Here is a 25,041-nt window from a genome sequence, read left to right as displayed (position 1 = left end):
GATTCGCTATGGCGACCCCTAAAGGGAAAAGCCAAAAGGAAAGAAGAGTGCGAGTTTGGACTAAATGTGCTAAATTATTGTACTAACATTATAACTTTAGTTCTGTTGACCTCTTCAGGTCTGTGGATGTCATGGATGAGTTGCAGGTGTGTTTGTTAGATGTGTGCGTGGTTTGAATTCACACACACACAACCTTTGGCAGTGACCTGTCCATAACTCCTGTGAAGCAGTTCATGCATAGTAGTAAATAGTAGGGGGAGTAAATCTCACATGTTGAAGAAAAAAAATGTTTAAAAAATGGCTTCCTGAAAGAAATTCTTGTTTCATCATTATAACTGATCCACTTCAACATGTAATAGATTCTTCATACCCCTCCCACTAATTGCTTTTTTGAGAAGTCCTGCAACAAGCAAACAGACAAAAAGAAAAAGAAACAAGCCTGTCACTAAATCTTATTGGCATATGTGCTCGTAGGAGTACAGTGCGCCCTCGCTCCACGTGAGGAGGCAGAGCTGGAGGTAGCAGAGATGAAGCTGCTGAGGTTCCCTTAGGGAGTGACTAGGATAGATAGGATCAGGAATGAGTACATCAGAGGGACAGCACATGTTAGAGGTTACATTGGTAGAAGGATGCTGAGTTTTCAACTGCCAGGCAGGAGGCCTAGAGGAAGACCAAAGAGGAGGTTAATGGATGTAGTGAAAGAGGACATGAAGGTAGTTGGTGTGAGAGAAGAGGATGCAGAAGATAGGGTTAGATGGAGGCAAATCCGTGAAAGGAAAAGCCGAAAGGAAAAGAAGAAGAAGAAGATTGGTCACAGGCAATGTTTAAAGAAATATTAACAGAAAATAAATACATAGTATTGGCCTTGTTTACCATAGCGAACAAGTCGATTACCAACGTTAACACGGGAAAACGAAAGCATAAGACAAACCACAAAGTCCCTTCTCCAAAATAAAATTGGAAATAATTAAACAAAGAAAAGAGGACCATGACATTAATATAAATGTTAGCAATTCCATTCCTACATTCCAACAGCATGACAACATCAATGTTACTTCAGTGGGATTTATTGTTATTTCATACCTTGATTTAATTGTGTGTTTTCCCATGTAAAAAGTCGATTAGGGGGATTATCTGATCTTCACAAAGTGGACTTAACGTAATATGCTTCTTTATTCTATTACACTGTAATATGTCACCTGGGCAAAAGTATGAAATGTTTTCTATGCAGGAAAACAAAGGTTTTCAAGGTTTCCTTTGAGAACGAATGTGACGAATGTCTTCACTATGATGTGTTCTTTCTATTGTGTTTTCGAAACAATGGAAATTGGTGTTAGAGGCTTGAACAATGCAATGTTATTGTGAGTAACAGGAAATATCACAGAAGACAGGGGCAAGAAGACTTCATTTCATGTCTACTTCATCGCGCATTTTTGTGTAATTGTAGCCTGAATATTGACAACAGTAGAATATTTTTAACTTTTTGACACATGCAAAAATTAATCCAACTAGTGTTCAATAAATATTTCTCAGAGATTTAAGAGAAAGGGTAACTGAGGCCATTTTGGTAATTTTGTCCTCAAAGGCAACAATGATTTGTTGGCCCACCATTTAAAAGTGCTATTTGATGTATGAACTGGCATGATGAAAACTGAAAAAGTGAAGTGATGCTTGTTGGTTTCCACAGAAATAATAAGGGCATTCAGGTGTAGACACAAGCTGATTATGTGCAGAAACTGTAAGACCTCTCTGTCAGATTAAAAGCTGGAAAAACGCTTACGCTTGGTTCACACAATAAGTTGCAACAAAAGACAGGGGCCTATGAATAAAATTCTCATCTGTGTGCAGATTTAGTAAATTTTGTATTTGTTTGTACAGACATTAGTAAAGGAAATGTCATAAAATGTCATAGTGAAAATGTAATTTCGTCATTTCATCTATAAACCAATATTTTATTTTAAGTTTTATCATTTTATACAGTAAAGCATATGATTCCACATACCAAAATCATTATGGAGGCAAAAAAATTGCATGTTGTTGAGATTTCAAGATCTTCTGCATCACTTGGACACCTACAATTTCACAACATTAACCTATAAAATTAATCCAATGGAAATGTGCTGTCACCTACTGGTCAGTATTAATATTGTTAAATTATACTTGGAATACGGACTCTTTCAATTGAAATATGACCAAATTGTATTCATAGAGGACTACATGATGACTGTTACATGGTCAACTGTACATCTAATGTGTGAAAACATTTTTTATGTTAACTTGCCAAATTCAATACAACATGAAATTCTCTGCAATGCATAAATATACGAACAGATTATAATTGTAGAACAAGGTTTAAATTGGATAGGCAAGTAACATCAAAGAACATATCCAACGTGTGGACAAAAAGGATACAAAAGATACCAAGAAACCGAAAATCAAATGGCTCATAATGACTGCGAACACTTGTGTGGAACTGCGTGATTGACCATTGCTTTGCGTGGAAATAACCACTGTTTGAATGTGTGTGTGAATCGGTGTATGGCTGAAGGCTGGCCTTTCTGTAACATGCTTTGAGCGCTCGGTCAGACCAGACACAGTCCAAACAACATTCAATATAATATTGTCGGTCTAAACAAATATGTATGTGAATGTATGTATTTGCCATATCCCCTCACTGCAACGTGTTTATTTTATTGCATCTGTTAGCAGCTACCTAAAATAGGATAATGACCCTCAACAGAAACTCTTAACTAAACACTGTAACTGGCATAACTATAGTGCACCCACCTCTCATCTAATTGGATAAGCTCAATCATTGTAATTTCAAACAAAATCGTTTTTGTTAGCTTACTATTTTATTCACTTTACTATTTTATTCACTTCACACAAACAGTAAGTGTTAATGTAAGAGAGTAAAATCTTCTTTTATTTTGTCTTTCACTTCCTTCACTTATAACTACCATATTACAATCTACAAATTTGACATTAATTATACTTTAATAGTCATTATGAGGTGTGGCATTGTTTCTGAGTAGAATCTAATGTTATTACTTATTATTAGTATTCTTAAGTTTACTGTTGTAATAGGTCAAGTATTTGGATAATTTTGCGGAAGCGATTTTCAATATGGGTTGTTTTCCAACAGAGGGCGCTTTAGCACAATGGTTGTCCGGGCGAATTCGTTCGAGGTCGAGGTCGTGTGCGCATCAGCATTGCGCACACGCGGAAAAAGTAGACGCACGTTTCTGGGTTTTTTTTTTTGGTGTGTGTGTGTGTCTGTGTGTGTGTGTGTGTGCGTGTATGGGGGGGTTCAAATCCCACGTGTTTGGCAGAAGGCAAAAAGAAGCATCATTCGCCAGAAGCGCAAATGAGTAATAATGATCTCACCTTCAAAATAAAATGTAGAACGTAGGAATTACTATATATAAACAAGACACTGAAGCTTTTATTTTAAAGGGAAAGACCAAGTATTTCCTTCGTTTCACTGGATTATTTCCTTTTTTGCCTTTGTAAAGTTTTCCGCTGAAAGAAGTAGCAGCTTAACAGGTGAGTGTCGGATTGATTATGTTATTTATGAAGAAGGAGACATTGTAGTTCTGTCACAGAAAGAGACTAAGAAAAAGAAACGAAGCCTTATGCCTCGTTATTGTTCGCCCTGCGTCCAACCGTGTCCATATATTGAAACTGTTAGCTTGGTTAGCATGTTAGCTGATTGAAACTACATTCTTGATTCTATCAGTCGACTTTTCACAGCTACTTTTAGGAATAAATATACTGCAAATCGTTACAAATGTTTGCGTTTCCAGAAGTATAGAAAATTCTATCAATTGTAAAAATCATATTCAAGAAGAAACGACTTTTACGTAGTAGTGTATTGTCTGAGAGTTTTTTAATCTGGACGCTATTGCATTGAAGGAATCATGAGTATTTGTCAGACAAATTTACTTCACAGTGTTAGATGATTCAAGATAACCTAAGCTATACCTTTATTCCTTCCACATTGGGGAAATTTCCTGAAGATCAGCCCTCATAGAACTGATGGATGAAGAGAAGAATGAATCACTGCAAGCACACAAGGAACAACTAGGGATGATGGAGGTTACCATGACTACCCAATCAGAAAATGTCGCCATAACCACTGACAGTGTGGACATGTGCACGGATATTCAAAGACATCCAGATGTTCAGACATTGTCATCATCTGTGACAGTTCCTGTAGACAAACCAACAGAAGATAGTGATGATGATGATGATGGGTCAGAGGATTCAGACAGGTATTATTTCAAACAAAAAACTATTTTAATGAAGTTGTATTATTAATGATTTTAGCCCTAGCCCATGGCTTAAAGTTTTGCACCAGTAGTTTCTGTCTTTGTGACTGTCTCTGAATTGTCTCCTCTTCTGCACACAGTGATAGCTCTTCTTCTTCTTCCTCATCCTCCTCTGCCCCTATGTCTGGGGATGACGAGGGTTTCAGCCAACCAGCCCCCATCAAAACCAGAGATGAAGTCCTGCTCAGGGTCTGCGTGATATCTCTTTATGTCAAAGCTGGTCACAATCTCTTTAATTCTTTGGATATCAGTACTTTTTAGCAATTAATCTCCTTCAGTGGACTTTCTCCAACTCTCCAGATATTTATCAGTGTTTTCTTAATGGTATTGACTAAGCGCAAGATGTTTTGCTCAAAGCCACACCGTGTTCACTCGTGAGTGAGCTTTGACATTTGCAAACTTTGTTGCGTCACAAGCTGCCGCAACTTCTCTGTCATTCTCTGTTCATTAACTGGATCAGTCGTCATTGCGCTAAATTCCATGATTTTCACTGACAGACTCCGCCAAACTGTCCCCCAGCCCTCCTAGTTGAAAAACATAATTGAGTAAAACAGGGATCCGACCCATTCATTTTGTTGTCCTTCCTGGCTCTATGTTGAACTTGTTCAAAATTTACATCAAGGAAACAAAATTTTGTGTCAGTTTTGGAGATCATTTGTCTGAGAACTGATATTTGTTGTGATTTTGTTCAAAGAGGCTGCTTTCGTCCATTGCTGTCAACATTATACTGTACATGCTTTCTGTAGATGACATCTATCACAATCAAATGCTGCTGCATATTTAGACTCCATTACCACCTGTCATTTAACAGTAAATAAAGGAATGAGTAATGATTCCTTAAAATGACAAAATTTCTGAAGTTTTTTATTATTTAACAACAAAAAGATAGGGTCTTTTTAATAATATGGGGAGTTTAGCCCCTTGCATTATGGCCTAGATTATAAATCCTGGTGTTATTATAGATTTAGATTTTAGCTTTAAGTCCTACATTAACCAGATGACTAACATGTTGTTATGTTTTAAAAATACATGACGGCGTTGCCATAGCAAAGTATCATGCCATGCATCATACCAATCTGGTTTTTCTAATGACCTGTTAAGTGTTCTCACTAAAACAACAACCAAGAGACGTCATGTTATTTAAAAACTCAGGAATTTGACTATAAATTCGAAACCCAGTGTAGACAACACATTCAAACTTAATAAACCAACGGTGGCTGTTTTTTTGGTAATTTTGAAACATATAAGGTTTCCAATATTTACAACTAATGGAATTCTGTCTTTATTTACAATATTGACAACATTCAAACTTTGTGTAAATAGGTTTTAATGTTTTGTTTTTGCATTAGAAGATGGATCATCATGTCATCTGACCAAAGGCTGATTTATCAAAATGTTTATATTTAGGACCTGCCAGAAGTGGAAGAGGTGTCCATTACATTACCAGACGATGTTGAATTGCTGCCTGTAGGAACAGTCTCCAATATTATTCAGCAACTCGGTAAATGCAAGCACACACTTTTAATAGTGCTGTTTGCTTTCTAGATAACTTTGTAAAAATTCAGTCAGCTCTGTCCTTAACACCTTGTTCTTTGTCCACAGTTATCATTCAGTCTCTAAAAGACATGCCTCCTCTGACGGATGACAGCATCATCTTTACATCTGACAGGGTGTCTCTGGCAAAGGTGGGTGGTCCTCTCGAGTTTGTCTCATTTCCACTGTTCTTGTACATGTATTATTTTCAGTATTATTAATTTCAGTGGCCCAAAATCAGCTGCATATTGTGAGATCTGCAAAATCATCAACATTTCTACTTTTACCTGTGATCATGAGCTTTGGGTCATGACCGAAAGGAGAGGATCCAGGATACAAGCGGTTGAAATGAGTTTCCTCCGTAGAGTGGCTGGACACACCCTTAGAGATAGGGTGAGGAGGAACTAGAGTAAAGTAGAGCAGCTACTTCTATTGAGCTACAGCTCAAAATTCCAGCATCTTTCCAAATAATTTACGGGTCCCCAGAAAGTCAAATTCCAAGTTTGAAGTAAGTTTGAAGCTCTTACAACAGGCAAATGACAGGCTGACTGACTCCTAATATTACTGTAAGATTGTTCCTACCAAAGGGCGGCACGGTGGCGCAGTGGTTAGCGCTGCAGCCTCACAACACAGCGGACACGGGTTCGAGTCCTGCTCTGTGCGGAGTTCGCATGCTCTCCCCGTGTCTGCGTGGGTTCTCTCCGGGTTCTCCGGCTTCCTCCCACCTCCAAAAGCATGCGCTTCAGATTGATTGGCCGGTCCCAAATTGACCATAAGAGTGATTGTGTGTGTCTATGGTTGTTTCTATGTGGCTCTGCGGTACACTGGCGTCGTGCCCGGAGTGTCCCCTGCCTCACGCCCTGAGACTGCCGGGATAGGCACCGGCTCCCCGCGACCTGCGTTAGCGGATTAAGCGGGTTGGAAGATGAATGAATGAATGAATGTTCCTACCAATAAGTATTTTTATGAAAAATGGCAGAACAGATATTTTTGCTCAAACATCACTCTCCAACGCCAGTTCATTTTTTTCTACTTTGTAACTAACTTATGGATCTTGCGTTATCAGACAAACCAGCAGAACACTAACCTAACCCTAAACTTTTCTTTCAAAAAACAAGTATTTTTGCTATCTCCACACAGCACTGTTTTTCTGTGTTTCAGGTGTTTGAGGTGTTTGGTCCAGTGTCCAGTCCTCTTTATATTTTGCGTTTCAATTCTGCCGAGCAAATAAGCAACAAGGGGCTGAGAGAGGGATTGACAGTTTATTATGCACCAACCATCAAAGAGTACACAGGATACATCTTCTTAAAACAGCTCAAACTGTAAGTCATTTTTTATTTCACCAAAATGTACATGGTTCCTAAATGGACAAACATGGAGCTTCTTCTTATGTGCAATTGTGTGAGAACAATGGAGGTGGAACATAATAGAATTCTGATATGGACCTTTAAATCATTTACCGGTAAATACATTTTTAGAAACACTGGGTTCTAGTAATCTAATCACGAGGAATTATAATGTGTCTTACCAAATGTAATGTATATTTTGTAAAAAACTTCTTCTTTTTCAGTTTAAAGGGATCTGATGCTTCCTGGAAAAATGACCAAGAACCACCAACTGAGGTAAGTGATCCTGTTACATGTTTAATTGGTAAATCTCATAATCGGCTTTTTATTATTTTTATAATTTTTACGGATTTAGGTACATTTATGTAAATGTTATTTTAATGACATTATTTTATTGTATTGATAAGATAAGATGTACTTATGCCAAACTGGGAAATTTAAATCTTGCAGCAGCATTCAGACATAGAACAAATAGAAACAAGGAAAATATACACTCACCTTAGGTACACCTGCCAACTGCCCGTTAACACTTAATTTCTAATCAGCCAATCACATGGCGGCAACTCAGTGCATTTAGGCATGTAGACATGGTCAAGACAATCTCCTGCAGTTCAAACTGAGCATCAGTATGGGGAAGAAAGGTGATTTGAGTGACTTTGAACATGGCATGGTTGTTGTTGCCAGAAGGGCTGGTCTGAGTATTTCAGAAACTGCTGATCTACTGGGATTTTCACGCACAACCATCTCTAGGGTTTACAGAGAATGGTCCGAAAAAGAAAAAATATCCAGTGAATGGCAGTTCTGTGGGCGGAAATGCCTTGTTGATGCCAGAGGTCAGAGAAGAAGGGCCAGACTGGTTCGAGCTGATAGAAAGGCAACAGTGACTCAAATAACCACCCGTTACAACCAAGGTAGGCAGAAGAGCATCTCTGAACGCACAGTACGTCGAACTTTGAGGCAGATGGGCTACAGCAGCAGAAGACCACGCTGGGTGCCACTCCTTTCAGCTAAGAACAGGAAACTGAGGCTACACTTTGCACAAGCTCATCGAAATTGGACAATAGTAGATTGGAAAAACGTTGCCTGGTCTGATGAATCTCGATTTCTGCTGCGACATTCGGATGGTAGGGTCAGAATTTGGCGTCATGAAAGCATGGATCCATCCTGCCTTGTATCAACGGTTCAGGCTGGTGGTGGCAGTGTAATGGTGTGGGGAATATTTTCTTGACACTCTTTGGGCGCCTTGGTACCAATTGAGCATCGTTGCAACGCCACAGCCTACCTGAGTATTGTTGTTGACCATGTCCATCCCTTAATGACCACAATGTACCCAACTTCTGATGGCTACTTTCAGCAGGATAATGCGCCATGTCATAAAGCTGGAATCATCTCAGACTGGTTTCTTGAACATGACAATGAGTTCACTGTACTCAAATGGCCTCCACAGTCACCAGATCTCAATCCAATAGAGCATCTTTGGGATGTGGTGGAACGGGAGATTCGCATCATGGATGTGCAGCCGACAAATCTGCGCCAACTGTGTGATGCCATCATGTCAGTATGGACCAAAGTCTCTGAGGAATGCTTCCAGCACCTTGTTGAATCTATACCACGAAGAATTGAGGCAGTTCTGAAGGCAAAAGGGGGTCCAACCCGTTACTAGCATGGTGTACCTAATAAAGTGGCCGGTGAGTGTACATTGAGGAAAAATTAAGACAAAAGGGGAAAGGGAATAATAATAACATTAAAAATATTAACAACAATAATAATACCAATGATACCCTCGTATCAAGTAATTAAATAGTGTGACCCTCTGTGGCAATACACAGGACTTAATGAAAGCCGTATCTAAACATCAGACTGGAGGAATTCTTATCTGATATTTTAGAGAGTGATGGCTTGTGGCAGGAATGATTTCCTGTATCTGTCCCTTCGACAGCAGAGCTGTAGCATTCTGTTGGAGAAGGAGCTCCGCTGCCTGTCCAGTGTGTGGTGGAAAGGGTGAGCAGGGTTATCCATAATGGATAAGTTTGTTCGGAGTCCTCCTCTCCACCACAGCCTCCACTGTGTCCATACTACAGCCAATCATAGAGCCAGCCTTCCTGATCAGATAGAGGTTGTTAATCACATCACTTTTTTTTTCCTCCTGGAAATTTCAGTGCTGAACCTTTTTTTATTTTTACTTGATTGTAGAGAATAGAAAACTGGAGCCAAATTGATAAATACATGTGCATTGAAGATAGTAAATCGCTTAATTACTCAAAATATGAAAATATAAGTGCATTAATTCCAATTAATGCCAGGAAAATACGTTGGATGGTTTTCCGGCGACATTACGAGAGAAGAGATACTTCCATCCCATGCAGATGCAACTGGGAGTTGAGCAAAAGGGAAGCTGTGTGCTCCTTTCAGATGCAATACAACTGGAGGTAGAGAGGAAGGTCAGGGAAGTAACAGGGCAGCAAAGAGAAGACCTCTTTTGGTCTTCAGTGGGTACAGCTATTGGGGAATTTTTGGCTTAAAGGTCTTTAACACTCAAGTGTAAAGGCGGCATTGATTATATATTTTTTTCCTAATGTGTTAGTGTCTCTTACTCTCCAGGCTTTAGACTATAGTGACGATGAGAAAGAGCAGGAAGCAAAGAGGAAATTAAAGCGCTCTAAAAAGAAGGACAACAAAAATGCAGGTATGTACACACGTATACACCTGTATGGTTCTGTTAAGTTTAACGCTGTATGTATAGCGATCTAAAACATTGTGCTTAAAATGAGTAATTTTGACGAAGATCAATGGACTTTTTTTTTTTCTACTAGTAAAAAAGAAGTGTGTGTGTGTGTACAGTGCGCGCCTCGTTCTTTGCGGTTAATGCGTTCCAGGAACCACACACGATTAAGGAATCCACGATCGAGCGACGAACCGTTTATCTTATTATTCATGGTAATTTAAATGTTATACTTATAGATATCACATCAGTTTTTGGACCAAACAATGTACAGCAAAGTTCTTTTTAAATCCAATCCAATCTTTATTTGTTAAGCACTTTACAACAACCACAGTCGACCAAAGTGCTTTACAGACGAATAAATAAAAAACCAAATATAGATAAAAGACAAAATGGCTCAAATATTGTAAGTAAAATAAATTAAATACATAAAACATGGATAAAAGCAAAAGCCATACAATCAGAGCAATAAAATAAGACAAATTTAAATAAAATACGATGTCTATCTAGATGTTAAAAGCTAAGGAGAAGAGGTAGGTTTTCAGAAGCGATTTAAAAACAGACAGAGAAGAGGCCTGTCTGATTTGCTGAGGCAGATTATTCCATAATTTAAGAGCCACAACAGCATAGGCACGGTCCCCTCTGAGCTTCCGTTTGGTTTTGGGCACACTCAGAAGCAGCTGATCAGCTGATCTGAGAGAGCGAGCAGGTACGTAAGGGTGTAGAAACTCAGAGAGGTAGGGCGGGGCAAGAGCATTTTGGGATTTAAAAGTAAATAAAAGAATTTTAAAATGGATTCTAAAATGTGTGGGCAGCCAGTGGAGTGAGGCTAAAATAGGGGTACTGTGCTCATGTTTACGGGTGCTGGTCAAAAGACGTGCAGCAGCGTTTTGGACCATCTGGAGACGGGAGATGGAAGAAGCACTAACCCCCACGTAAAGGGAATTGCAGTAGTCCAGCCTAGTGGTGACAAAGGCGTGGATAACTATTTTAAACTGTTGCCTCAAGAGAATTGGTTTTATTTTGGCCAGCTGCCTCAAATGATAAAAGCTTGACTTAAGTACTGCCCTGATCTGGCTATCAAGCTTGAGATCTGAATCCATTTTTACCCCGAGATTAGTGATGGTTGGTTTGATATGCTGGGCCAAAGAACCCAGAGCTGGAAGGGGTGCTCCAGCGGTGCCACCAAAAATCATCACTTCCATTTTCTTTTCGTTAAAATTCAAAAAAGTTCAGAGCCATCCAGACCTTAATGTCATCAAGACACTTAAGTAATGCAGTGATAGAGTATGCATTCTTCTTTTTGAGCGGAACGTAAATTTGATTGTCACCCACATAACAGTGGTAATGAATCCCGTGCTTCCTAAGTATGGAGCCAAACAGGAGCAGATAGAGAAGAGGGCCTAGAACTGAGCCCTGCGAGACCCCACACAAGAGGGGAGCAGAGGAGGACACAGAGTCACCAAGGCTAACACAGAACGTTCGATCTGCCAAGTACAACCTGAACCACTCCAGTGCTATGCCCCTGATGCCCACCCACTGTTCTAAGCGAGAGATCAGGATTTCATGGTCCACTGTATCAAATGCAGCAGTTAAGTCTAAAGGCGTTAAAATAACAGTTACCAGGGTTTGTAGATAAAAAGATATCATTAAAAACTCTTAAAAGAGCTGATTCTGTGCTGTGCAGGGTTTTAAAACTGGATTGGAAAACCTCAAGAATATTGTTGTCTTTCAGAAAGACCATTAATTGACTGTAGACTATCTTCTCGAGGATTTTTGAAAGAAAAGGTGGTTTGGAGATCGGCCTGAAATTGGTAAGAGCTGTAGGATGTAGCCCAGGTTTTTTGATCAGGGGTTGCACTACTGCATGTTTAAAATACACAGGGACAACATATGACAACACCTGAGGAGAGACTGCTATTATTAATTGGAAGAACAGAAGTTCCAACAGTGGGAAAAACCTCTTTAAATAGTTGAGGAGGGACAGGGTCATTTGGAGAGCCTGAAGGCCTCAACTGTCCAACAATCTCCTGTAAAAAGGACAGGGTCACGGGCTCAAACTGGTCAAAAACAGCAGAGCAGGTGACAGAGATTGAGGGGTCATAAGCAGGAGGTGAGATGAGAGCCCTTGTAGAAGAGACCTTGTCAATAAAAAAGTGAAGAAAATTTTCACAGACAACAGGAGAAGTCTCTATACCGACAGTCTGCTTGGCATTAAGAGCTGAATCAATTGTTATAAACAAAACACGAGGTTTGTGACAGAGAGGATAATATTTGACAAGTGTTCTCTTTTAGCATTTTTCACAGTTTTTTGATAATGACACCAGCAGTCCCTTAACATTTGAAGAGACACGTACACTTTGTCCTTTTTCCATTTGCGCTCAGCTTTACGGCACTCACGTCTTGCAGCACGAGTCATGTCATTTAGCCAGGGCTCAGATTTAGTTTTAGGCTGCCTGACTTTTAATGGAGCCACAGTGTCTAAAACAGTCTGGCAGGTGGAGTGAAACCATGAGCTAAGCTCCTCTGTACTGCACACAGACCCAGGAATGACGGAGTTATGATTAAAAGCGGCTGAAAACTGAACAGCAGTGGAAGGGTTTATGACACGACAACGCCGAGAAGCAGCAGCAGATTTAACTGTATTACCGACAAGAGCAACCTCAAATGGCACAGGCATATGATCTGAAAACACTGCGTCACAAATCTCTAGGTTAAAAACAGGCAAACTATACGATAAAACAAGATCAAGTGTGTCCATGTTCTTGTGTGGGTCCAGACACAGACTGCACAAGATTAAAAGAGTCAATGAGGTTTAAAAAGTCAACTGCCATAGGCTTTTCAGGACAACACATGTGAACATCACCAACAATAAGGACACGATCATATTTAGGCATAATTTCAGCCAGAAAATCAGAAAATTAGTGGAAAAAGTCCTTATTGTATTTAGGAGGTCTATAGACCACGGCACACAGCACAGTGTGAGAGCGGCCCAGTTCAAATAGGCTCAGTTCAAAGCTGGTGAACGAGGATTGTAGAGATAACTGCTTACATTTATGTTTATTTTTGAAACAGTCGCGATTCTTCCTCCTCGGCCAGACGTCCGCGGGGAGTGAAAGTAGCAAAAGTCGTCGGGTAAGAGTTCAGTGAAAGCGCTGGACTCACCAACACTCAGCCATGTCTCAGTCACACAGAAAATCCAAACCTCGGGATGTGAAGAAATCCTTCAGAATGAAGGTCTTGTTCGCTAGCGATCTAGCATTCACCAGGCCAATCCGGGCGGGAATCGGCGGATCCGCAGCATGAGCTGTCAGGGAAGCCCGCCGCAGGAGCCGCAGGTTGCTGCGGTTCACCCCGCGCCAGCGGGGACGAGGAAAGCAGGGGCCGTGGGGCTGGAACACCTCATCTGGGCCTATGACAGGTAGCAGCCAGGAGTCCACAGGGTCCAGTGAGCGCCAGGAAAAAGAGAGGCCAGGCATAGCTCCAAACTTTACCGTAAACGGTAAAGTTCCGTAATGTCGCTAAAGAAATAAATGCTAATTCTCTTATGACTAAAGTTTAGAAAGGCTACAGGTGAGCGTAGTGCTCCTTAATCTCCTTAATTTCTTCCAGGGAATTCACCCAATTCCCAGTGCATTGCATATAGCTCCTCACATCCAACCATCGCCAGCGCTTTCCTCCCTCTATTCTCTTTTATTGTTTTATCTGAAGCATTAGCAAGGGGTGTAGCTCAATCGTAGAGCAAATGGTTGGCTGCCATGGGTTCAATCACCAGTATCTGTAGTCCTACGGGGGCACAAGCCAATGTCAACAGTTGGACCATCCCAAGCCCGGCTAAATGCAGAGGGTAGCAGCAGAAACGATGACATGCTGTGTGTGGCAACCTTTAACGGGACAAGCTGAAAGGAAGTTTTACTAGATGTCATGTAGATGTTATATAATATGTTATTGGTGTGCGTGTGTAAAATTTTGAATTTTTTTGGATGCTTTTTCCGATAGGATATGGTATTAGAATTACTTTTTACTTATTTTGCTTTATCATATTTTTCTCATCAGATAATCCTGGCCGCATTACCCAGAATACCTTGCAGCAGTGTGACATGAGGAATTTCCCACCAAGACCCTCAGGGGCTCAAGTCAGACCCCATAACCCAAGGAATAAACACCAGCCTTTACGAAACACACAAGCTCCACCAAGATACATTCACCCACCAAGCAGCCACTCAAGTGTTCCCCTCATGTATCCACCCACTCCCTGCCCCTACCCTCCTCCCCCTTTCTCCCCAGCCAGCTTCCCTCTTTACCCCTCTCCTCTCTCTTTCTTCAATCCAGCCTTCGCATCTCCTCATTGGCCACCAGCTTCTGTCCCCTTCCAAAACTTTCCTCCTCCTCCACCCCCTCCTCCACCCCCGCAATGATGCACATCACTCCTTGCATCTAAGAAATATGGATAGTCTTGTATAATCAGCAACTTCAGAATTGATCATTTACTTGAAATAGCTGAAAGGTTGTGCTGTTATTTTTCTCATAATTGTACACATTTTTTTACAGACCAAACCACCAGTTGGAGCCTTGCGACAAAATGTAGTCCTTGTTATGTTCTTACAGTATGTGTCATTTTCGGACATACCCACATTCTCTTGAGCCAGTGTGGTCATAGTCACAGCAGAAGAGAAGAGAGCTTACCCATTTCAAACCTATACATGTGTGAATAATACTTCCACCTGTCGCTGTCCTAGATAACGAGTCTCACTTATTGCTGTGGGAATGAATCACCTGAACATACATAGGTAACATGGCTTGAACATTCAAGAAGTCAATTAACAGGACGTTTGTGGAAAGCTTGTTAAATTCCTTCAGATCTGTGGGTTTCATCAAACTTCATCAAAATACAGAATGCTTGCTATCTCATGCAGTATTTTATGACTGCATGAGAATTATCATCATTTGTGGCTTTTGTGCATTTAGAACAACAAACTGACCAATGTTTATGTGTATGATGATTATATAAATACACAATGTACGTTCTAGCTTTGTGGTATTGCATTTATCAGTTTGTGTCATTTGACCATATGTTAACATAAATCATGCACAGATTAAAGGTTGATTTTATGATAATTGCTCTGCACCTGTTAATGTGAAATGTGGATTTACATGTTGTAATTGTTGAACACTGACTGATTTATCTCAGAGAATGTGTAGATTTTGAAAGACTGGAAGATTGTCAAACAGATCCGTTGGGAGTGTACTCATCCATGCTGAGCACTATAGATCCACTGGTAAACTCAGCTTTGTCAGCAGGCTGAGTGCTACAGTACAATGCTATCATCACTGCTCTTGCTTCAAACCACTTGTCTATTTTACCACTATCCATTTTCCCATCACTTTTGACAAGACTACAAAGTACCGGAACTCCTTTACTTGAAGCAAAAGATGAACACAATTACAAGGGAACAGTTTGATTTGTAGTAGAAAATCATGAGCTTTAGATCTTCTCCAGTACTCTCACAAATACTGAAAATGTGTTATGGGCATTTTCTCATGTCAGTTCATCATTTAATGTCGGCAAATAGATCATAAAGTAATGTCTAAGCTCTGCTCTCAGCCACATTTCTCTTATGCAACGTTTTTGTCACACTCTTGTGTAACGCTACTGCTGTGTTCACATTCGGCTATACCACACAATATTTCCCAACAAACCATGCACAGAAACTGAAATCAGCCAAAAGAGTGAATATTCAACTTTGCTTTGCTGAAACACTTAATTCATCCTATCTCACTTGAGCTTTTACATCAATTCATTTTGTGATTTATAAGGGGAAAATTGATGCTTTGAAGTTTTTAATTTGAGAAACAGAATGACAAAATTTTTGATTGGCTTGTGACATTTTGGATGGCAAAACACTTATCTTCAACTTGAAACTAATTTCAGGGTGAGTTTGTTAAAGTGATGTTTGCAAACAAAGTGAAAATAGGAAATATACTTGTAATGACATTTGTAATGTGTATAGTCATACCCACAAATGTATAACCAACACCCCAAAATGCAAATTTAAGGTCTCTGAAGCATATAGAACGTAATAATGTTTAACATACTCAAAATAAATAAAACACAAAATACTGAATCGTAATTTAACTCATTTGAACACAACCATAAGATAAAATAGGCTTGATCAAATGATTATTTCTCATTTAGCATCATTTGATGAGCGGTATTACATCATTTTCAGAAGACACGCAGGCCAATGACAAACAGGAAAGTATGTTTTGTGGGTCTGCACATTACACAGACAGCACACCATCAGACTGCAGCAGCTTGAAGATGTCTGTGGTCTTTTCTTCAAAAGCATCTGAGGTCAAAATTGAAGTTGGTACATACCAGAAATTTCCAAAAGCTGAACCTGTGGAGGCTGCTATGATCAGAACTCCAAATCCAAGTAAGTGATCAGTTGAAGTGATTTGAATGCTTTTTTAAAAGTAAACATAACATTAAAGTGACAATTTTGAAAATGTTTTATATTTAGGGGGGGCAGGGGTTGTTTTTGTTTTTGTATTTAAATGTGTTTACAACCAGAAATATATTTACAGAGTTCCGCCATTGCAGTTTGGTTCTGGTGAGCTTTGGATTGCTGTGTGTTCTTCAAGCAATTCTCAACATCTCTCTAAGACTTGCTAAGCCCACTGAGAAAGGTAATGCATGCGCTGTATTTGTGTCAAAGTAATCATAAAAGAGATGTGTTTCAAAGCTAATTACATCAAATAAATGACAAGTTCCAAGTGCTTCATATAAAAATACTGTAAAACCATGTAACCATGTAAATCAAAAGGACAAACAAAAGTTCTTGGATGAAATGGAACGCAGAGAAATACTACAAAACTGAAAGTAGCTGCTTTCTAAAGAGCTTGTTCATAACTTTTTTAATGTTCTGACTAATAATACTGACCTCCCCAGCACCAAATCACAAAGAGATAATGTTAAATGTTTGGTAACTAGTTTGTGTTTGTCAGCTAAAGAGACAGATATTGCCAGGGTTTGGTGGGGACCAACGCAGAGTTAAAACGATAACCAACTATATCTGCTTTACATTCAGCAAGTGAACACCAAAGCACTTCAAATGATTTGGCATTGCAATGGTGATGCTATATTTTTGGTCACATGAAGCAGTTGAGTTTTGACGCAGAAAACAAATGTTGAAAGTTGCACCGTGTTGCATTGCTATACAAGTCTATGTTTACTGTTGTATCATGAGGCTGTTCTGGCTACATAATCTGCATTATGACATTTTAAGTTAGAAGTCACTGTCTGTGCTGCTGTTTTGAGCTGAGACAGAGGAAGCAAGATGTCCAAAGGGCTGGATCACATTTGGCTCCAGTTGTTACTACATTTCCTCAAACAGCAAGAGCTGGGATGACAGCCGGAAGGACTGTGTGCAGAGAGACGCTGACCTGGTTGTCATCAACACCAGACAGGAACAGGTATTTTCATGATTTTACTGTTTTGTTATTGTTTTGTTTTGTTTTAACCATTGAAGTGTATATTTGTCTTTCCTGTCACCTACAAAAATGAAGTGAGGTGAGGTGGCACATGATTTGTGTTACAGATGAGGTGGCACATAATTTGTGTTACAAATTCAAAGATTGTAATAAATCCTGATGCTATGATCTACATGCATGAACCACTGGTGGTCAGATGTCTTGTCCATGCCCTATATGCAAATCAAACATATCGCAAACAGAAAGGAGTAATTTCATAAATAGCATTTTGTAGAATTGATAGGAATGATCAGTTAAAATTGTAATAAACTTTTCAGAAAGTTTTCTAGTGTTGATCCAGACTGAACAATTAAACAAAACAAATTATTCAAGGGAATCGATGGACTGCCCTCATAGATGACTAGGTAGGTGACCTGGTCTACTATTGTTTACCATAAACTATGATATGTTTACTACTTTTACTTTTTTTTTTTAATTCTTCTTCTTTTCCTTTCGGCTTTTCCCTTCAGGGGTCGCCACAGCTAATCAGTTGCCTCCTTCTGACCCTGTCTTCTGCATCCTCTTCTCTCACACCAACTACCTTCATGTCCTCTTTCTCTACATCCATAAACTCCTCTTTGGTCTCCCTCTGAGCCTGCTGCCTGGCAGTTCAAAACTCAGCATCCTTCTACCAATATATTCACTATCTCTCCTCTGGACATGTCCAAAACATCTCAGTCTGGCCTCTTTGACTTGATCTCCAAAACCTCTAACGTGCTGTCCCTCTGATGTACTCATTCCTGATCCTATCCTTCCTGGTCACTCCCAAAGAGAACCTCAGCATCTTCATCTCTGCTACCTCCAGCTCTGTCTCTCCTGCCTTTCCTCAGTGACACTGTCAACCAAACAACATCGCTGGTCTCACCATAGTTTTGTACACCTTTCCTTTCATTTTAGCTGTAACTCTTCTGTCACACATCACACCTGACACTTTCCTCCACCCGTTCCATCCTGCCTGTACCTGCTTCTTCACCTCTTTTCCACATTCTCCATTGCTCTGGACTGTTGACCCTAAGTACTTAAAATCCTCCACCTTCTTGATCTCTTCTCCCTGTAACCTCACTCATCCACTTGGGTCCCTCTCATTCATACCCATGTACTCTGTCTTACTGCGGCTAACCTTCATTCCTCTCCTTTCCAGGACAAACCTCCACCTCTCTGGCTTCTCCTCCACCTGTTCCCTGCTCTCACTGCAGATCACAATGTCATCTGCAAACATCATTGTCCATGGAGATTCCTGTCTAACCTCATCTGTCAGCCTGTCCATCACCATATCGAACAAGAAGGGGCTCAGAGCTGATCCCTGATGCAGTCCCACCTCCACCTTGAACTCCTCTGCAACACTTACAGCACACCTCACCACTGTGTTACAGTCCTCATACATGTCCTGCACTGCTCTAACATACTTCTCTGCCACTCCAGACTTCCTCATACAATACCACAGTTCCTCTCTGGGCACCCTGTCGTAAGCTTTCTCCAGATCTACAAAAGCACAATGCAGCTCCCTCTGGCCTTCTCTGTACTTCTCTATCAACATCCTCAAAGCAAATACTGCATCTGTAGTACTCTTTTTTGGCATGAAACCATACTGCTGCTCACAAATGCTCACTTCTGCCCTTAGTCTAGCTTCCACTACTCTTTCCCATAACTTCATTGTATGGCTCATCAGCTTTATTCCTCTGTAGTTGCCACAACTCTGCACATCTCCCTTGTTCTTAAAATGGGCACCAGCACACTTCTCCTCCATTCCTCAGGCATCTTCTCACGATCTAAGATCCTGTTGAACAATCCAGTCAGAAACTACTGCCATCTCTCCTAGACACTTCCAAACATCTACAGGTATATCATCAGGACCAACAGCCTTTCCACTCTTCATCCTTTTCAATGCCCTCCTCACTTCATCCTGACTAATCTTTGCTACTTCCTGGTCCACAGCAGTCACCTCTTCAAGTCTTTGTTCTCTCTCATTTTACATGTTCATCAACTCTTCAAAGTACTCTTTCCATCTTCCCATCACACTACTGGCACCTGTCAATAGACTTCCATCCCTATCCTTAATCACCCTAACCTGCTGCACGTCCTTCCCATCTCTGTCTCTCTGTCTTGCCAACCAGTATAGATTAGTATCTCCCTCCTTACTGTCCAACCTAGCATACAAGTCATCATAAGCCCCTCGTTTGGCCTTTGCTACCTCTACTTTCACCTTACACTGCATTTCCCTGTACTCCTGTCTACTCTCCTCAGTCCTCTCAGTGTCCCACTTCCTCTTAGCTAACCTCTTTCTCTGTATACACTCCTGTACCTCCTCATTCCACCACCAAGTCTCCTTATCTACTTTCCTTCCAGATGACACACCAAGTACTCTCCTACCTGTCTCCCTGATCACATTAGCTGTAGTTGTCCAGTCATCTGGAAGCACCTCCTGACCACCCAGAGCCTGTCTTAACTCCTTCCTAAAAGTCATGCAACACTCTTCCTTTTTCAGCTTCCACCATTTTCTCTTCTGTTCTGCCTTTGCCCTCTTCATCTTCCTCACCACCAGAGTCTTCCTACACACCACCATCCTATGCTGTTTGGCTACACTCTCGCCTACCACTACTTTGCAGTCACTGATCTCCTTCAGATTACACCGTCTACACAAGATGTAGTCTACCTGTGTGCTCCTACCACCACTCTTATAGGTCACCCTATGTTCCTGCCTCTTCTGGAAGAAAGTATTCACTACAGCCATTTCCATCCTTTTTTCAAAGTCAACTACCATCTGTCCTTCTGCGTTCCTCTCCTGGATACCAAACCTGCCCATCACCTCATCACCTCTGTTTCCTGGACCAACATGTCCATTGAAGTCTGCTCCAATGATAACTCTCTCACTTCTCTGTATGCTCTGCATTACTTTGTCAAAGTCCAACCTGAACTTCTCCTTCTCCTCCAGCTCACACTAACCTGTGGAGGATACCCACTAACAACGTTGAACATCACACCTTCGATTTCTAGCTTCAGACTCATCACTTTATCTGATACTCTTTTACCTCCAGGAATTCCTAACAAACTCCTCCTTCAAGATTACTCCTACTCCATTTCTCTTCCTATCTACACCATGATAGAACAACTTGAACCCTGCTCTTAAACTTCTAACCTTGCTACCTTTTCACCTGGTCTCCTGGACACACAGTATGTCTACCTTCCTTCTCTGCATCATGTCAACCAACTCTCTACCTTTTCCTGTCATAGTTCCAACATTCAACATCCCTACTCTCAGTCCTATACTCTTGGCGTTCCTCTTCTCTCTCTTCCTACGATCACACTGTCCTCCTCTCTTTCTTCGACGAACAGTAGTCCAATTTCCACCGGCACCCTGTAGGTCAACAGCACCAATGGCGGTTGTTGTTAACCCGGGCCTGGACCGATCTGGTATGGAAGTCATAGATTTGATTTGCATGTTTGATTTGGCAAAAGTTTTACGCCAGATGCCCTTCCTGACGCAACCCTCTGTATTTATCCGGGCTTGGGACCGGCACAATAAGACACTGGCTTGTGCCCTCTTGTGGCTTACATTTTTTTACTAACATGTTTTTTTATTTTTTTATTTTTGGAAGTTAAGCTCACCCTTGGTAAAAAAAAAAAAAAAGCAGTCCAGCCAGGCTGACGCAGGGACGTATGGACAGAAGAATTGTACCACTCCACACTAGAGAGCATCTTGACATGTTCATCACAGCTTGATATGCTAGCTGCTCAGAACAGTTTCTTTCCCAGGCCCCTTGTGTAACCTTCATTCTTCATACTGTAATAATTATGAACATTATACAATCACTACTGGGAATTTACAATTTGATGACAACATCAATGTTATCCATAATGTCCACATGTTTACATTTTTTAACATGTTTAGGTTATATTTCCTATATTACTCTTGCGCTCCAATATTTTGCATGTTCTCCTCTGTTGTGTTCTGTTATTCTCTTCTCCTTTATTGCACTACTTTTAAGTTACATCATTTTAAGGGCAACATAAAATTTGTGATGCTCTAGTTGCTCATGGCAATGTGATTCACAACAGGCCTTTCTTACTGGATTCACAATGGCAGCATGGGTTGGTATGACTGACAGACAGGAGGAAGGAACTTGGATCTGGGTGGATGGAACACCACTTAATAAAAGGTAAAATACCAATCAATGTTAAATGTCCTGTCATTTATGGAAGCACTGTTGCCTCACAGCAAGATAGTTCTGGGTTCAGTTTCTTTCTGTGCAGTTTGTATGTTCTCCCCATGTCTGCCTGGGTTCTCTCCAGGTTCCCCAACTTCCTCTCACCTCCAAAAACATGCAGCTTAGCTCAGGGGTGGACAGGCGGGCCAGCTGAAGAGGAGATAGATGCAGTGTTTATTTGCACTAATGAAAATGACATTCATATATAAACAATTATATATAAAGTATATAAAGCATATTTTGCAAGACTTGTTTTAAAAGTTATTTTAGAACTGTATTTCTTTAATAAAATGCATTATATAGTTTAAACAAGCGTTACAAGCCGGATTACAAAGCCTAGCAAGCTGTACACAGTCCGCGGGCCGTAGTTTGCCCATGCCTGGCTTAGGCGAATTGATGACACCAAATTGTCTGTAGGTGTGTTGTTTGTCTTTCATATGGACCCTCAATTGAGAGTTTAAGACTCACTTTGGTTTTGAATGAATTGAAAGTCAGAATCATATATGCTGACAATTTCCATATACTCTGCAGTTCAGAGTTGCACTCATTCAGTTTGGCCCTCCGGTTTTTAAAAATTCCAAATCAGGAAGCCATGTATATTTTGACAGTTCTTTTGCTGATCATTCCACATCTCCGAAAATGAATGAGTCTGAGCAGCAGGTCAATAAGACTGTTACACGACCCCCTAACTTTACTGACAGAGTTTAGCATGCTTTAAGTCTCCATAAGCAGCATCAACTTTGTCACAGCTGTTAATTCATCAAACTGCAACTAAGAAACATTCGCACAACTAATCTTTTAGCACATGTTGAAACCCATCTGATAAGGACTATTTTCTGACCAGAGTTACTAGTATTCAGAAACCATTTTATAAAGGATGCTCACTGCTCCTCAATAATGGATCAAATGCAGAAAAGAATACCCCTGAGGGAGCTACCCAACCAGGATCAATAATTTTTAGAATAAATGTAAGTGATGAATGAAACTCTCAAGTAACTATGTGCATGGATGCTTTTAAGATAGTATGAGCTGCATATGTCAGACAACAAGAAACTGAAGCTAACAATAAAAAAGAAAATTGATATAGGCCATTTTTAAGAGCTATCACACGTGCAACTACAAGCTATGACTCTCAGCAGCCATCAATTGCTTGCAGTTAATCGTAATGTCTGCACCACAATGCCAAAGGTGCTGCTATTCACAAAAATAAAGTGGTATTTCCTAGATATGGCTATAAAATATGACTGACAAAGGGCCATGCAATAAGATGGGAGAATTCCAACAGTTTGTTGACTTCTGAGGTTCATGGATTGTTAATACTAATCTAACCTATTGTCAAAACAAAACAAAAAGTCCAGGAAATTACCTTAAGGACCAATATGGGTCAAATACCCTAGTTGCACAGACATGCCTGTTGGATTAAGTAGAATACCACCCAAATCCAGATGCTCCAAAACTCATCTGTTCATTGGCTGACCAAGACCAGAAAGCGATCCCACATTAGTTTCAATCGCTACGCATTCCCTTCCTGTCTGCTGCAGATGTAAGTATTTACTAATTAGAGAAGAACTTTGTTATTAATTTATAAAGCTCATAATGGTCTCATGACAAAGACCTCCAACCTTATAACTTTCTAGATGCCTTTGGTCTTCTGGTAGTGACCTTTTTTATTATTTTATTACTAAAATAAAACCAAAATACCATAGTGAGAAATCCTTTTATTATTATAGTATGAGTCTTCCAGAGGGCTGATGAGACTGCACCCTCAAGACCTACTTTTTTAGTCTGACTTTTTATTTTTTAATTAATCCATTTAGGAGTATTTTTGTTCTTTGTATTATTATGCAGGTTGCAGTGGGCTACTGGGCAGCCTGATGGGTGGCTTGGACGAGAGGACTGTGGTGAACTTCGAACAATGATCGATTTCATTGGCCTGAATGACTTTAACTGTAATGCTAGAAGCAGGTGGATCTGTGAAAAACCTCTGAGGTAGCTCCACTTGTAAGTGTAGAGGCCTCATAGTATTTCACCCTCTTTTGCTGTAATTTGTTCAGTCAGTAATTGTAGTTAATGCATACTTAAAATGTCCGAGCCACAGAATGAAAATGTGTTGAGGTTTCCAATGTGGTGAGGATAAATTAAGGCGTTCACTTTGAAATGTGTGCTCACTATGTGTAAGATGTGATACAGATCTCAAACTTTTTAAGGCTCAGTAAAACAAGTATAGTAAATAATCACATCTTCAGTGATGCTAGTGCTCATTTTTGAAAGTTTAGTCTTTAATTAGGGAAATGTGCAGGTTGCCCATGATGTGCACACAAATCTACCCCAATACCACCATGAATGCTCGTTTTTAAACTATGTGCTGATATTAGGCAGGATGGTCCCTCTCCTCTGCATCACGGAGAATGCAAAATCCATGATTTCCAAAAGAATATCAGATTTTCTCTCATAAGACCACAGGACAGTTTTCCACTTCGCCTATGAGCTTTGCCCCAAGTGGCAGGAAGTCTGGATCTGATTTATAAATGATTTCCTCTTTACATGGTAGAATTTCAACTTGTATGTGTAGATGCAATGATAAACTCTGTTTCAGAGCACATGGGGTGTGGCGATCCCTGAAGGGAAAAGCCGAAAGGAAAAGATGAACAATAAATTGTATTAATAATTTGTAAGGCCATGTTCAACACACTCAGTCTTTATAGAAAGACAATTAAAGGGATAAAAAACATGAACCAAATAAAATTGAAATAAAAGTCAAGCAGACTTTACAATTTATCATACCTTTATCGTGAAACCTTTTCCCTCACCTCACTTGCTCAGCTGACTATTGGCTTTTTTATTCTAAATAGGTCTATCTGTTGTAAACTTTTGTTGGCTTATTATTATTATTATTATTATTATTTTTTTTTTAATTTTATATACTGGTTTGAACCCCGAAGGGAAATTAAGAATGCACACTCTAGCTACTGATTACAAACGCATGCATACATATACATATATTTGTGAGTACAGGCCCCTGTATCACACACACACACATAGGGGCCTGTAGGCATGCAGGGGAGGTAGAGTGGCCGGCAGCTCCTCCTTGGTGCGCCTCAAATGAGCAATTTGTAAAGGGGACGGCACCTTGCTCAAGGGTGCCTCGGCAGTGCTCTGGAGATGAGCTGACACCTCCCACTGTCAGCTCACCTCCGGGTATTTTGGGGGGGGCGGGAGCGGGAATCGAACCGCCGATCTTAAATCATAGGACGACCTGCTCTACCGCCCGCTTTACCACTGAGCCACTGCCGCCCCAATTTTAGCACCCCGGTTAAAAAATTTTATATAAATAGATCACTTTGGTTTTTGTTCTTTGCTGTGCTTTTATA

The 25,041-nt window shown here is 40.4% G+C and overlaps 1 protein-coding gene and 1 long non-coding RNA gene across 2 annotated transcripts; both read left to right on the top strand.

Moving 5' to 3' along the window:
- Window positions 1–3,487: 3,487 nt before the first annotated feature.
- naf1 (nuclear assembly factor 1 homolog (S. cerevisiae)) lies at window positions 3,488–15,050 on the top strand. Its single transcript, XM_068322622.1, has 9 exons — window positions 3,488–3,546; window positions 4,025–4,274; window positions 4,412–4,520; window positions 5,739–5,832; window positions 5,934–6,016; window positions 7,026–7,186; window positions 7,435–7,486; window positions 9,812–9,896; window positions 13,989–15,050. The coding sequence occupies exons 2-9, from the start codon at window positions 4,039–4,041 to the stop codon at window positions 14,348–14,350; spliced, it is 1,182 nt and encodes a 393-aa protein (XP_068178723.1). The 5' UTR covers window positions 3,488–3,546; window positions 4,025–4,038; the 3' UTR covers window positions 14,351–15,050.
- Window positions 15,051–16,208: 1,158 nt separating this feature from the next.
- Window positions 16,209–24,483, top strand: LOC137600851 (uncharacterized). The gene is made up of 5 exons (XR_011036991.1): window positions 16,209–16,369; window positions 16,521–16,622; window positions 17,254–17,408; window positions 21,522–21,622; window positions 23,519–24,483. It is a non-coding gene; the product is annotated as an uncharacterized lncRNA (long non-coding RNA).
- The last annotated feature ends 558 nt before the right edge of the window (window positions 24,484–25,041 follow it).

Source organism: Antennarius striatus, chromosome 8 (assembly GCF_040054535.1).
Source record: "Antennarius striatus isolate MH-2024 chromosome 8, ASM4005453v1, whole genome shotgun sequence".
NCBI classification, from domain to species: domain Eukaryota; kingdom Metazoa; phylum Chordata; class Actinopteri; order Lophiiformes; family Antennariidae; genus Antennarius; species Antennarius striatus.
This window is presented reverse-complemented; position numbering and strand designations above follow the sequence as displayed.